At 57.1% G+C, this 14808-nt stretch overlaps 2 protein-coding genes across 7 annotated transcripts in view; one reads left to right on the plus strand and one right to left on the minus strand.

The window, feature by feature from the left end:
- PI4KA (phosphatidylinositol 4-kinase alpha) overlaps positions 1-14808 on the plus strand; it is a gene marked incomplete at its 5' end in the record, with an annotated part of 95141 nt that overhangs the window by 51379 nt on the left and 28954 nt on the right. For all 6 annotated transcript variants that reach the window (XM_079941878.1, XM_079941874.1, XM_079941875.1 and 3 more), the window contains 4 exons: positions 11323-11431; positions 11759-11895; positions 12069-12202; positions 14468-14550. In XM_079941878.1, the coding sequence (XP_079798004.1) occupies positions 11323-11431; positions 11759-11895; positions 12069-12202; positions 14468-14550 (463 nt within the window). The remainder of the gene's footprint in view (positions 1-11322; positions 11432-11758; positions 11896-12068; positions 12203-14467; positions 14551-14808) is intronic.
- On the minus strand, positions 636-7261 carry SERPIND1 (serpin family D member 1). The gene is made up of 4 exons (XM_079942927.1): positions 6064-7261; positions 2869-3142; positions 1292-1436; positions 636-887 (listed from the first exon to the last, which is right to left on the minus strand). The coding sequence occupies exons 1-4, from the start codon at positions 6941-6943 to the stop codon at positions 696-698; spliced, it is 1491 nt and encodes a 496-aa protein (XP_079799053.1). The 5' UTR covers positions 6944-7261; the 3' UTR covers positions 636-695.

Here is a 14808-nt window from a genome sequence, read left to right on the forward strand (position 1 = left end):
CGAGCCCGAGGACGTGCCTGCTCTGGGTCACTGTTGGGCACTCAGGTCACTCTGTCGATGTCTAGCACTGCTGGGGTGTCAACTATTTTGAATGTGGCCTTTTTTAGTTATTTGACCTTATAAAAGTAGAATTATACCCAGTAAAAGTGGCAATATTTATTTATCTCTAGGGTGGAAGGCATGGCTACGGGTACATGCCATCCTCTGGGCGGCCGTGAGGTGAAAGCAGGTGCAGAGACATTTAGCCTCAATTCAGGAGGTTGGGCATTGCGAGGACTGAGCCGGAGGCCAGGGCACCCTGGGCCTTGGGGAGGGGGCTCGCTGTCAGCACTCTGGGGAGGGGGCAGCTCCTGCCCATGTTCCCTGTCAGGTGGGAAGCCCTGGGGGGGAAAGGCTTTGGGTGACAGAGTGGAGGAGGGGGGATGCTGGGCCCGGGGAGGGGTTTGCTGTGAGAGGTGAAGGGAGTTGGTCTGTCTGGCGCCAACATCCTCTAGGAGACAGCTGCCGCGCTGCAGCTGCGGTGACCTCTGGGCTGTGCAGCCCTGATGGTGGCAAGCATCGCGGTCCTTCGTCCATGTCTCCCAGAAAGGTGGCCTGAGCCACGGGGTCACCGCCCGAGCTCCTCGTGGTCGTTGTTGGAAGGGAAATGGAATTGCGGTTGCCCCAGAGCACTCGAGACGCCCCGGCCTCCACCGCTAAGACCTGGTGGGGTTGGCGACCCGGCCCAGGAAGAGCAGGCAGCCCGTGCGGTGCTCATACACAAGGAAAAGGAAGGGCCGGTCGACGCTGAAGCGGACCTGGGTGGACAATGGCATGAACCCCACAGTGGTCACGGCCGCGGCCTGCGTACCCTCCTCGTCCACCATGATGGTGCCTTGGTGCTTGAACTGTGTCAGGACAAAAGGGAAGCTATCAGATAGCGGTGGTCACTCACAGACGGGTAAGGGGGGGTAGTCTCGTGTTCTTCAGGGAAGGGACCAAGCGAGCGCAGGGGAGGCATCGACGTGGCTGGGCAGGATGGCCCTTGGGACTCAGTCCTCACGCATCAGCTGAGTGTGGTGTGAATGGTGCCACCTTGGCACTGTGCACCATGGCCACTCAGGGCTGCCCACAGCGCTCTGCGGGCAGGACCGTGACCCTAGAACCCCCTGCTCATGCTCTGGGGCCTCTGCCATAGTAGGCCTGCTGGGCCGGGGTGCTCCTGGGCACCTGCCTTCTCTCTGGTATCAGCAGGGGCTCCAAGGGGGGCAGACCTGGGGCGGGATGGGGATGGGCAGAGGACGGGCATTACCAGGTCGATGACAATCCTCTGGTCCGAGATCCCCGTCATATTGCTGTTCCTGTCGAACAGCGCTGTGACCCCCAGGGACCGCAGGGCCTCCACCAGGTTGTAGTCCTTTTCTAGCTTGAACTTGGGCAGGAGTACTTCCCGTGTCCTGGTAGGGAAGAGAAGGGCTGGTTCTACTGACTGCAAGTTGCAGAGGAATCACGTTTCCCCTTAAACGTCCATAAACACACACACCCGCCTCCAGTCCGTGTACCACAGGATTGACACAACACTTCTTAAAATGCATATCCTCGTCCTGCCAGTGGAGGATTTTGGAAAGACCATCCCATTGTAATCCCAGCACTCAGAATTGAGGCATGGTTACTGCTGTGCAGTCATGTCCTCGGTACTGTATGGTTTGTGTCCTACCAGCCAGGGGGCAGAGCTGTTACTGGCTTATGGCTCAGACATCTGACATCATTCTCTCACTTGGGTCCCTGCTTTCAGGCATTTGGTATTTTACTGTTTAAGGAGCTGAAGTGCAGGTCAGTGCACTTAAAAACAGAGTGCTTTCTGTACCAGCCAGTGCTAGCGTTCTCCATCCTTGACGGCGCTTGTGGGGCTAAGACGCCAGACGCGCCCCCTTCTCAGGAGCTTCCTTCCCTCTTGGTGCGCCAGGACCCCATACGTGAAGCAGCAAAGCGTAAAGACCGCCTGTTAGCGTCCGAGTGACAAGAACAGGCCTAACCACTGGGCCATCCTGGAGGAGGGGGAACAAGATCTGGGGGCCCTGAGCAGGGCCTGCTGGAGGGAGTGCAGGACTCTGGGCAGGAGGGCAGGGGAGAGCAGAGCAGCGTGTGGGCCAGGCTGGGCAGCGAGCGGGCTGCATCCTGTGGGTGGGGATCCACAGAGAGTTCACAGGAAGAGGGAGGTGGGGATGCTGCCTGGTGGCTGGTGGCAGGTAGACGGAGCATGGGACGGCAGGCTGGTCAGGCCCCCGCTGGCTCAGGGTGAAGGTCGTGGGCAGTGAGGTTAGGAAGGAGGCTGGTACGGAACAGGTTTAAAGGAGAAAATGACAGGGCTTGATGCCTGCCCAGCTGCCTGGACAGACCTGCCCCTAAGAGCCTGCCTGTCCCTCAGTTGCATTTCCTTGTATCCTGGTCCTGAAAGGAGGCCCAGACCAGGTTCAGCTGTTAACTCGGGCCTGGCGGGATCCAGGAAGACAGGGAGGTGACGTGTGCGTCCTTCCTGCGCTGATCCAGCAGCGCAACCTGTGGTCCTGACTGTGAGATGGTAAGTGACGCCCTGAGGGGATTTGGAGGACCTCGAGGCTTCTCAAACTGGGTTGGGGGCTTGTCTTGGTTCTAGGCCCACAGCAAGTGACCCCAGGGGGTCAGGGCAAGTGTGTGGCACAGCCGGGTTGCTCCTGCCCCCACATCACAGAGTACAGGTGCATTTCTCACCAACGCTCTCTGGTCTCCTCTCACCGAGCGGAAAGTTCGGGCTGAAGTCACAGCGGCCCATGGGGCACATGCCCCTTTCCCTAAAGTGACTGCAGCCCCAGCATCCTTGGGCCCCCAGTCCCCTGGCCCCAGAGGCACCTGTTTGTCATGCTCTTCTGCCATCTCTCCACCACTTGGGGCTTCAGCTGGGCCTCGAGGGTCTTCATCCCGGACAGCTTGTGCGGGACCACCACCAGCATGCTGATGCCCCCCATGTACTCCAGCCGCAGGACATCGCAGTCCAGCTCCTGGTCGCTTGCCGCCAGGAAGGACCCCTTGGTCTGCATCATGGGGACTTTGACCACCTCTCGCTCATTCAGCCGGAAGTTGTGGTTGTGTGTCATTTCCGCTGGGAATTTGTTCACCCAGGACCCTGTGAGGTCAGCAGGAATGGGCTTTTGTTTAAATGCTTTCTTAGAGGGTTTGTTCAAACAGGCTGCATGGCCCACCCCCACCGTATGAACCCACAGGTCTGGTTTGGGCCAGGAGTTTAAGTTTCTCACTGGTTCCCAGGCAATACTGATGCTGCTGGTCTGGGGACCACACTGAGACCAGTGTGCCAGACCAGTGTGCTGGTCTGGCCCGCCCGCCACACTGAGAATCACTGTTTTAGAGGCTTCCCGTAGGAAGCGGATGAGGGCAGATGGGGTGAATAGACCAGGTGAATGCTGGGTTAGATCCTGACATTAAATAGCACATCACTTGCCTTGCCTGGGCCTCTGCATGTCTCTCTGTTAGATGAGGGCCCTGAGCTCCCATCAGCTCTGTGAGGACTGGCTGGATGCCTGGGGAGGCAGCACTGCCATTGCCACCTTCACTTTGGATTTCGGGGCAGCTTTGTGTGCCCGAGTGGGAACATGTCTTTGTGGCTCTAAGATGCTAGTAACTGGAAGTGAGGGCTGCCCGCCCACTGGTGAGACTGGTCATGTGCCAGGCCTCCTCCAGCCCCTTCCTGTGCTACCTCGTCTCCTAGCAACTGTGAGGGGTGGGGCTTTCACCACCCCCATCTCACAGATGAGCAAGCCGAGGGGAGAAGCCAAGTGACCTGTTCAAGGTTTCCAGCTGGTGGGTGGGGCACAGGGGGTCAGAAAAGCAGGAGGTTCCTGGGGGAGGCGTAACAGCAGTGCCCGCCCGCCTCTGGTCTGGGTCCAGGGCTGCTCAGCCCCGTGAGGCAGGCATCTAAGCAGCTCTCTGCAGGGGGCCACCCTGTGCATGGTGGGTGTGAGCGGTGTCCCTGGCCTCTCCCCTCCCCCAGATTGTGCCATTTGCCCTGGGGGAGACCCCCTTTCCCCTGGGCTCCAGCCATGGCTTTCCCAGGTTTGCTGCAGCCACCCCGCCTCTCCCGGGTTCTCTCCTTCCTTTGCTCTTGAGGCCTAATCTCTGTTTTCACTGTGTTTTACAGAGTGCTCGTAACATTTGAAATTAAAATCAAAGTAGTGACAGAGATTTGGGAGCTAGAGCTAAGAGTTACACATCCATACTCTGTTGTGATATGCACCCGTGAGAGCTGGTGCTGCTGGCGTTTCATCTCTCTGACTCCCAGCCCTGATCCAGCAAGTCTTCCGGTGTGTGGGCAAGGATTCATGTGCCCTGCTGCCACGTTTGCCGTCCTCGTGACCCTGGTTCCCATGTTGGGACGTGTCCCTGCCTGCTCTGAATACTGACTGTGCTGAGGCAGAGGCTCTGGAAGTCGCCATGCCCACAGGCTGGCAGGGCTGAGGGCTGAGGGCCTTGGTGCCACCCAGGGGTCTCCCACTCACTGTCAAAGTCACCCCTGAACACGGGAAATTGCTCTCAAGTGTCACTGGCAACATCAAACCCACTGAGCATGTAACAGTGGGACTTGCGAGGCCACATGGATAGGGGAGTGAGAGCAGGGCTGACCTCCAGTTTTCATTCCCAAACCTGTCCCGCCAGCCAGGGATGAAAGGACATGTGTGTGTTCACTGAGCATGTCCCGTGTGCCTGTCACGGGCTTGTTGGAGCCTCGGCCTGGACCTGCCCACGGCGAGGCTGGCGTTGTGCCTGGCGTCGGGGGAGCCAGGGGTCTGGCTCAGCCTCTGAACCCTTCCTCCTGTCTTGGCTCCCTCCCCCTGCTTTGCCCTTTGGCAGCATTCCGCACAGCCGCTGGGGGCCTCGGCTTGGGCACGGAGTGCTCTGGCCCCACTGCCCCTCAGCCACTTCCAGGAGAGGGGCTCCCTGGACCCCGCCGTAAACCGTGCTGGAGCTGACCAACCAGGGAACGTGGCCTCCCGGGACTGACCTGGCCGGTGCCCACTAGTCCTTGGTGGCAGAGGGGAGAGTGGTTGCGTGTCACCGCACTAGTGTGCAGTGACCCCACTCCTCATGTCTGCCCTCGGCTTGCTGGGCAGGTGGAGGGCAGTAGAGGTTTCTCTTGGCTCAGGTCTCACCAGGGCTTTTTTTTTTTTTTTTTGCGGTACGCGGGCCTCTCACTGTTGCGGCCTCTCCCATTGCGGAGCACAGGCTCCGGACACGCAGGCTCAGCGGCCATGGCTCACGGGCCCAGCCGCTCCGTAGCATGTGGGATCTTCCCGGACCGGGGCACGAACCCGTGTCCCCTGCATCGGCAGGCAGACTCTCAACCACTGCGCCACCAGGGAAGCCCCATCACCAGGGCATTTTAGAAGCGAGGCCTGGTATTTACAGACCCGTGCCCATTTATCTCTAGAGTCCCGGGGCTCTGTGTGTGTGTGTGTGTCTGTGTGTGTGTGCGCGCGCGCGTGTGGGTGGTTGGCGGTGGGGGAGGGGTCCTCCTTAGGAAGTGCCTCGGTGCTTGGTGCTGGCCTGGAACAGTTGCTCTAGACATAAGGGTTGATTTCCCCGCTCCCACCTGCCTGGAAAGGAGTGGGGGTGTGAATGTCAGTTACCCAGGGTGAACCTGTCTTCAGCCTTTTGTCCATTGAGAAGGGAAACGAAAAAGCTCAGATCCAGGTTGACCTGATGCTAGAAAGGTTTTTGCATTATTCTGATCTAACAGAGGCTGGAGCTTGGCTCTGCCCCTTACTGCCATCTCCCCAGAGCAGCATTTTAATTCCCTGTCTGTAAAATGGAGACACTCATAACAGTGGTGGTCTCTCAAGGCTGTGGCGAGGCGTAAAGCGTAGGGTTTCTAAGGGTCAGCTGTGCTGTCACCTCATCAGGACCTTCCCTGTCCCTGCGAGCTGACCCCGTGTCTGGGTTTCCCAGGGGAATGGAGGTAGAGTCTGCAGTTCGGCCCACCTGTGAGCTGAGAGCGCCCGCGCGTCTGCCCTGAGAAATGTCGCCACCTCTTACCTTTAAAGTAGATGCAGTTCAGGAGCATCATCTGAGTCGCGGGGTCCACGTCCTCCAGCACGTCTCTTATGAGGCCCTTGGTGAGCCGCGAGATGTGCTGGTTGGTTTGGGAGATGAAGGCGGGATCAGAGAAGTCAGCCGCCCGGACCTCGGCAAAGTAGTACTGTCGGACCTTGGCTCTGAAGTCGTCCAGGACTTGAACTTGCTTCTGAATGTACAGGTCACTGACGGACCGCAGCGTGTACCCGAAATTCCTCCGGAAGAGGCGGTGGGTCAGCTTCCGGAACAGGTTGTGGACGGTGCCCAGCTCGTATGTGGTGCTGGCGTTGATGAAGTCGGTGAAGCGCAGGGCAGCGTGTACCTGCTCGTGGGTGTCCCCCCGCAGGCCCAGGGAGAGCATGGCCATGGCTGTGGACACACCTACGGGCGCCAGGAAGACATTGTCTGAGGCACCGACCCGCTCCTTCAGCGCCCGGTAGAGGTCTAAGGCGAACTTGGCGTTGAGGAGGTTGAGCCGCTGGATGCGGCTCTTGCCCGGGAAGAGCTGGAGCACGCTGCCGGCGCCAGTCCCAGGGTCCACGGGCGAGACTGCGTCCACGACGTCGATGTAGTCGTCATCCTCCCCGAAGATCTTCTCCAGGTCCAGGTAGTCCTCGTCCTCTTCCCCGTCCACGATCCACTCGTTGGTGACTGTGTTCTCCTTGTGGAAGTCGGCAGGCAGGAGGGGTCTGCTCAGGTTTCCACTCTTCAGCTGCCCCCACCGGGGGTCCACAGACTCGGGGTCTCCCCCTCCGCTATCAAGCTGACCCCGAGGGCCGAGTTTCCCACACACGGATGCCAGGAGGAGGGACACCACGAGAGAGTGCAGCAGGTGCTGCATTCTGGCGGAGCTGGAGCTGGAGGGAGAGCAGGACGTGGTGAGGGCAGCCTGGCAGACTGCCCCCTCCCTGCCCCACACACTCACACACACACCTCTGCAGGCCCCCGGCCACAACCCAGGAGGGGCCCCATGGGTGCCAGTCTCTAACCATTTTAGGATCTGCTGAAGATAAAACAGACGCCTGACATTTTATGTGGCTTCATGAACCTGCCTGGAGGACCCCTGGGCCCAGATCAGAACCCCTTGTTGAAAGTGTGCAAAACCATAGGGCTCAGGGGCCCCAGGGAGTTTCCTTTTCATTCATTCACTGAACTTTGTGTCCCTTCCTCAAATGACATATTGGGTGGGCCCTGGAGGCACACAGGTACCCCAGCCGGATGGGGGCCCATGTGCAGTAAAGCACGGCTCACAAGGACACTGCCAGGTGGGGGGCGGGGGGGGCGCCAGGCAGGCTGAGGCTCCTCCTCCTGTGCTAGCAGTTATTTGGGGTGGTTTAATCTGTGTGATTTGGACTGTGTCTGCAGTGCAGGGATCACCTGGGGACCCAGTGGACATGGTAGGTGCCAGTCTTCCTGCAGCCATGAGGGATGAGGGTACAACTCGCTGCAGGTGTACGTTTTCTCCTTGTGTCTGTCAGTCGGCTCCCACTGCTGTCAGGAGGGACTAGAGCTCTCCCACTGAAGTGTTTCTGGCTGGGGTTACAAATAGTCTCACCAGGTGTATAGGGTCTAGGTGAGGGTGCTGTCAGAAAGCTCTTACTGAAGGCCTGAGGGGCGCTCTTTCTATATAAGTAAACAAGGCACGTTTTTAACAGATACTGTGGGATGAGCCATCTGTCTCCCATTCCTCCCTCTGTCACGTCAGTTTGGCTGCTAGACGGCTTTGTCCTTCTCTTGCTTCCTTCCTGGTTGTGAATTGCATCCTGGGAAATGAGCTATTATTCGATGCTTCTGTGTGTCCAGGACAGTGACAGCAGGTGTTTATACTGCTGCTCAGTCATGCAGGATCCCAGCATCCCTTCTAATCACCTCAGAAAGAGGAGAGTGTCTTGTCAGGTTTGTCATGTGTGTGACCATCTGGTACGTTTTTGAGGACCAGAATGTCTGCTTCCCCTCCAGGCCAGGTAAGAATCACTGGCTCCTGTTAGGTAAATATTGGGACTTGTTAGGCCTGAAGATGGTGTGCTGGCAATGGCGGTGATTCTCAGCGGAGCCTCTTCTGGGTGCCGGTGCTGGACCAGGGGCTTTGGTGACTCAGCCCCCCGCGCAGAGCATTGTGCGTTTCGGGGGTGCTGAGCCTGCCTGAGTGTGCCAGTGACTAGATTAGACCCTGGTTAGTGGAGCCCTTCCCTGTGTCCAGGGCTCTGCCCGTTTGGCCTGGAGTGCCAGCACCATTGTCCCTGCCCCAGTCCCCACCTCGGCTCTTCCCTGCAGCACTCTTAACACAGTCAGCTTGCACAGTCCTCTAATCACGACATTTTGGAGAGGGAAAGTCACATGGTTTCTGACTTAAAACTGTCTGTTGTCTTTTCCTGTTCCCTTCCCTCCCCCCAGCCCGTAGCCGAGGCTGCCACACACGTTGCCTGCACTCAGGACACAGTGTCTAATGTGTGTGGCTGCCGGCGGAACCGGGCCCAGGTTCTGGGTAGAATTGGGTGTGGGTATTGATGGCAAGACACTGAAAAAGTGAGAAAAGAAGAGGTCTTCTTGCTAGGCTACACTTGAAAGTATCCTTCTTAGGTTAAAATAAGCTTTAAGGGCTTCCCTGGTGGCGCAGTGGTTGAGAGTCCGCCTGCTGATGCAGGGGACATGGGTTCGTGCCCTGGTCCGGGAAGATCCCACATGCCACGGAGCGGCTGGGCCCGTGAGCCATGGCCGCTGAGCTTGCGCTTCCGGAGCCTGTGCTCCGCAACGGGAGAGGCCACAACAGTGAGAGGCCCGCATACCGCACAAAAAAAAAAAAAAAAATAAGCCTTAAAAAACCCAACTTGAATAAACAAGAGTTCAGGAAAAGGAATCTGAGACCAGATAGGGAGGCAGAGGTTGAAAACATTCGTGTCTTTTTGCTCCTGTATTCAGATAGTACGTGTGGAAGCTTCTTGTACTTCTTCCTATTCCTGTATTACACGATGAAAAGCCCAAAACACTTTGCATTATGCTCTCATCAGAGGAAGCAGAAGGTATCTCATAATATATCTCATTTTATGTGGTAAAAAATTAGGTACCTGAAAGGTAAATCTTCCTGTTGTTTTGCCATTTAGTATCACAAGAGTTAAAGAAGATACTTTAAAATTATCACTAGGTTGTGTTTAAATCCAGATTACTATCTTTGAAGAGAAGCAGTATTTTTTAAAGGGAAATCATTCAAAAGTTTGTTTTTATGGGCATTTCCTATGGCGCCTTCTCAGGCTGGCTGCGTGGAGCGGGGCTGGGCTTTGTGGTCCCTCGTCCCTCCTGGCTGCTGTCTCCCGGCCCAGACGGAGAGGGGGTAATGGAGCTGTGGACAGTCTTCAGGTTGAAATAACTTCAGGCTCACAAACGAGTTGAAAGCACAGCACAGAGAACACCCACCCTGTACCCGCGTCTCCAGACTCGCCAGGTCTCTCTACGTACGTGTGTGTGCGCGTGTATGACACACGTCATTTTTCTGAACCATTTGTGATGCCCCAGAACTAGGGTGCCCGCCCACAGCCCCCAGCACCATTCCCAGTTCAGGTCCTTAACCTAGCGCAGTCCCTCCTCCCCGGTTGGCTGACAGTCCCACTAGTGTAACTGACAGAATGTTATCATAGGCAGCTTAACAAAACCTCTTACCCTTTCTAAGATGGTGTAGAGAGCGTTTGAATGTAGTTGGATAGGGAAGCAAACCAGTTACCCATCTCTAACCACCTCAAATAAGAATTCATAATCGGCAGAAACGTTAGAAACCTACTCACCTCTGTGCTGCTGAGAACTGACTTTGCTGGGGCAGAATCGGCCAAAGTCACCAGCAGGCTTCAGTGTGACCTTTGGTGCCGGACTGCTGTCGTGTTTTCCAAAGTAAATACATCCCAGATCAAACACCGCTCAACTAGCTTTGTCAGCACAAAGCCCTCGTTGTGTCTTTGGTCACCGCCGAGTGGCTTGTGACTCCCAGTGTTTGGAGGCCTGACCGTCTCTGTGTGGATGAGCTTACAGGAGCAGCCAGGACACTCTGCGGCCCAGGGCTTGGTTGCGTCGGGGGCGGCGGCTCTGATGCTCCCCTGGACATGGGAGGGCCCCTCTCATGTCTTCTAGCTCCGAGTTCTTCCTCTAAGTGATCGCAGCTCCCGACCTCATCCTGGGCTCTGGGGTGACGTGCCTGCTAGGCAAGGTGTCCCCACCCTCCTGTGAGCTGTCCCTCCGTGGACAGTGGAGGGGAGGGTGCAGGTAGAGACTCAGAGCACAAGGAGACCCTGGCCCGGACCTGTCTGCCATCTGCAGGACATGCAGCCCCGCTTTGCTGTCTGTTGTGGGATAGCCAGGGCCGTACTGTGGTGCTTCCCATGCTCACATCCACTCAGGTGTTTGCAGGGGGCCGTGGCACCGTGATCATTTCTATTTTTAGTTTGTGGTGGTTTTTTGGGGGGTTTTTTTGGTCACGCTGCACTATTTACAGGATCTTAGTTCCCTGACCAGGAATCGAACCTGGGCCCTGGCAGGAGGCAAACCCTGGCCAGCACCTAGCCCATACTTGGCACTTACAGATCATAAGCATTTGGACCGCTGAGCACCCCTCGCTGCAGGTTGGTTAGCGCTGTGTGGGGGCTCGACCTCTGCTGGGGACTCCGGAGGGTCCACCTGTCCACCAGGTGTTGTGCACACGTAACCGTTTTCCATACCCAAGGCGCCTTCCCCTGCCACGCACTGGGTGGGACACCATGGGGACAGGGACGCAGGAACTCCAGCCTCACCCCTGCCCCCGAGCACTCTGCTTTTACCTGCCTCACACCCTGCGGTTCTGCCCAAGGTCACTGCCCCGCCCGCCATGGTTCCGGCCCTTGGGCCTGGTGCTCCTGTGGCCAGGCGGCTGCTCCCTGTTTCCTGCCCGTCTGTGAACACCAAGCGCCCCATCCCTGGGTCCCCAGGAACTCTGGGATGCTGCTTGCCTGCCTCCCGACGAGGCCAAAGGGCTTTTTCCTCCCAGTGCAGAGCCCGCCCCGCATACAAGAGGCTCAGGAGCATTTCTGGGCGAGCTCTCTGAGGGCTGCTGGTTACTGTGCCCTGTGCCTTCTCCTGCCCAGTCTGACTGACCTGTTCTCTGAGAAGAAGCCTGGAGAATGGATCTCGAGCTTAACGCCTGTAGGTGTCAGGTTCATATGCAGGTAACCACCTTCTCTCCCTCTCTCCTCGGCCCATCAGCTCACCCGGCGGTTGCTGCCCATCAAAGAAGCGAAGCCGCGGTTGCAGAAGCTCTTCCGGGATTTCTGGCTCTATTCTGTGCTGATGGGATTTGCCGTGGAGGGGTCAGGTAGGGGACGTTTGCTGCCCCAGGGAGGACAGTGCAGAGTAAGGACCAAGATGCGAAAGGGCCCGACTAATGGTGCCTGTGCCCACGCACAAGACAGGCCCAGTGCGGCTGCCGCCTCCTCAGGGAACACTTCCCGAAGTCGTTTAGGGTTCTGGGAACACCACATACCTTAGGGAAACCTGCTCCCATTAGGAAACACACTCGTTTCTATGCCACATTTTTGGGACAGTGGCTCAACCAGAGGACCCACGACTCCAGAAGCTCAGCGTGGGCCCCGCCAGAGCTCTTCTCGAGCCAGGAGGCACCTCAGCCCATGCTCTCTTGCAGGACTCTGGCCAGAAGAGTGGTACGAGGGCGTCTGTGAAATAGCCACCAAGTCCCCCCTGCTCACCTTTCCCAGCAAAGAGCCCCTGCGGTCTGTCCTTCAGTACAACTCAGCCATGAAGAACGACACAGTCACCCCCGTAAGGATGCCTGCCTGCCAAAGACGGGTGGTACCGGGCAGGGTTTCGGGAAGCCCTCTGGGACAGTGAGGGCCAGTCTTGCATGTCTGGTTCACGGGCACGGCCCCGGGGTTTGCATCTGGGGGAGCAGCCACGCCCTCCCGTGCCCAAGCAGTCCTGGCATTTGTCCCTAGGCCGAGCTGAGCGAGCTCCGTAGCACCATCATCAACCTGCTGGACCCAGCCCCCGAGGTGTCCGCCCTCATCAACAAGCTGGACTTCGCCATGTCCACCTACCTTCTGTCCGTTTACCGGCTGGAATACATGAGGTACGTGAGCTTCGCCACCCGTACCCCCGATTGAGCTGGTCTTAACGCTTGTGTTCCTTCCAGGCTTGGGCTTTTCTCAGTTCCTCCTAACAAGTAAGCTGTCTTAGAAAAACCACCCCCAACCCCTTCTGCTCTTCTCCTGTGCTTGTCCTTCCTGATCACTGGATGCCACGTGTAGTAACACACCAGGGGTCTGACGCTGGTGCCACCTCCCCAAGGGAACAGGTTCTGAGCTGTCACCAGAGCTGCCACAAACTCAGTGCACTTGATGGGTTGGAGCCTCTGCCGGGAACCAGCCCTCTCTGAGACGCTCTAGGGCACCCCCCAGGCTGGTTCCAGGACCACATTGGAGCACAGACAGCAAACGGGAAGTGGGGGGCTGCTCCAAACAGTCCTCTGGGGCACCTGACACTCAGGACGCCTCTGCAACCACAGGGAGCTGACAGCTAGAAGCACTAACATGGACGGAGCACCGGCGCCACAGGCGCTGCACGAGCTCCATGCGCTGACAGGCCCCCCCAGCAAGCCCACAAGGTGGGCACTGTACACCCTACTTCACAGGAGGGAACCAGGGCCCAGGCGCTCAAAGAAGCTGCCCAAGGTCACGGTCCCTGATTTGGCCTGAGACCGACATCGTCTCCAGGGCAGTGCCTGCTGCCTCCCTGTAAAGGGAGACTGGAAGCAGCAGCAGGACGTCCAGAGCCCAGCCGCCCACCCTGTGGACCCGCTGTGGGGGGCTGCAGGAGGACATTTGTTTAGGTAACAAGACAGGTGCAGTTAGATACAGAATAAGGTCTTTCTCAAACCACTTAAAACAGAAAGTATTGATTCTTAAAGCGAGGGATGTTTGGACAACGCCACTATTTTATTTAACCTTTATTTGGTGCCGCGAGACCCTCCGGTAGATTGGATCTTGCTTGGAAGCTTGACATATAAACCAGATGGAAGCTGTTTTGGGTGAGTGGGAGTGAGTCCTCCCACCCTCAGTCCTCTCCTCCCGGCAGTCCCAGAGTCCCCGCAGCCAAGGGAGCTTTGAATTTTCTTTTTTCATTACACATTTTTTTTCAGTTGTATAAGTAATAGGAGAACATTATACAAAACCGTGGAAATAGTTGAGGGAAGAAACCCACTCTGCTCACTAGCACCATCCGTAGTGGTTAGTATCGTTCCTTCTGGTCTTTTTTTTTACAAAGAATATATTTTCACAGAAAAACCAAGCCAAACCAAAACAGCAAAAGCCTGGGTCTAATCCTGGCACGTGTAGCTCCAGGAGAGGCCTCTGGGCCCGCTCGGCCTCCAGCACCTGCCGGCAGGGCTGTGGGCTGTGTCCACTCCCCGGTGTGCCCCACGGTGACCCAGGGCTCTCGGGCAGGCTCTCTAGTTGGCGGGTGGTTCTGAGAGCCCAGCACTCGCCCGAAGCTGCCTGCCAGGTCCCCTGGACTCCTGTCAGCACCGAGAAGCAGCCCTGAAGCCCTTAGTCCAGAGCCTGGCTTAGATCCCAGCCACCAGTTATCAGGAGAGCTTTCAGACAACAGCACACATTCTCGCCATGTGCACGAGGGCACTGGAGAGTGTCTGCGCTTGAGCCCCCGGCGCCCGTGGAGCCTTAATCTGAGAGGGTGGGTGCAGACGTCATCCACGCGCACTGCTGAGCTCGCGCCTGGCCGTCTCAGTGGAGCCCCAGATGCCAAGCGCCCTGCACCGGGGCCCTGGTTCAAGCACATGCCTTCCTTTCCTTTCTCTTCCTTTTTTCCTCAAGGGTAGGGATATTGTTTTACTTGTAAAAATGTCCGTGGTGCGTAAAACAGAATAGAGAAGAAAAGCATTGGATGGTAGAAAAGATGCTAAGGGGGAGAAATGCACGTCTCCGTTTGCTGGCCCTGAGTCCAGAGAGGCCCCCTGTTGCCGTCCCTTAGCTTTCCCTTCTAGAAATCAACCACGTGCTCATGCGTGTATCCCACCCGCACACAGCGGGATGTGGGATCATACCTGTTCACACCTGTCCCGCTGCACCTTGCCCTTTCCTCCCAGCCGGAAGTCTCGAATATTCTGTAGCAGCACAGAGAGCTGCCTCTCATTTTGGTGGCTGCCTGATGCGCCGTTGGCTGATGGACATGCAGCCGGTGCCATTAGGACCTTGTGCATGTGACCCTTAAAACCCCTGGCTCGCAGGGGGCGGCTGCCCTCACAGCCTCATCCACCCGGGCAGCATTCCATCTGCTGGGGGATCAGAGCTTCAGACTCACTCTGAGCTGTTCCCTGTAGGGTCCTGCGCTCGACAGATCCTGACCGCTTCCAGGTAATGTTCTGCTACTTTGAGGATAAAGCTATTCAGAAAGACAAGTCTGGTAAGTTGACTCCTGCGGGCTTCTCGTAATGAACTGAGATTTAATAGTGTAAAAAAGAATACTGCATCCTGTTTTCTGTCTGTGTCAAGAAAATAGTTTCATGAGGCTATGTACTACATTGGAAAGATCAGTATAAAACATTTGACTCTAAAACATATACATCTTTCTGGCTCTGCCTCTGCTGCCAGGGGCCCGAGAGTAGAAGCACTGATGCTCAGATGTGCTCCAGCCCCCAGGTTTCAGTCCCAGACACCGTCC

Source organism: Stenella coeruleoalba (assembly GCF_951394435.1).
Source record: "Stenella coeruleoalba genome assembly, chromosome: 14".
Lineage (NCBI taxonomy): Eukaryota > Metazoa > Chordata > Mammalia > Artiodactyla > Delphinidae > Stenella > Stenella coeruleoalba.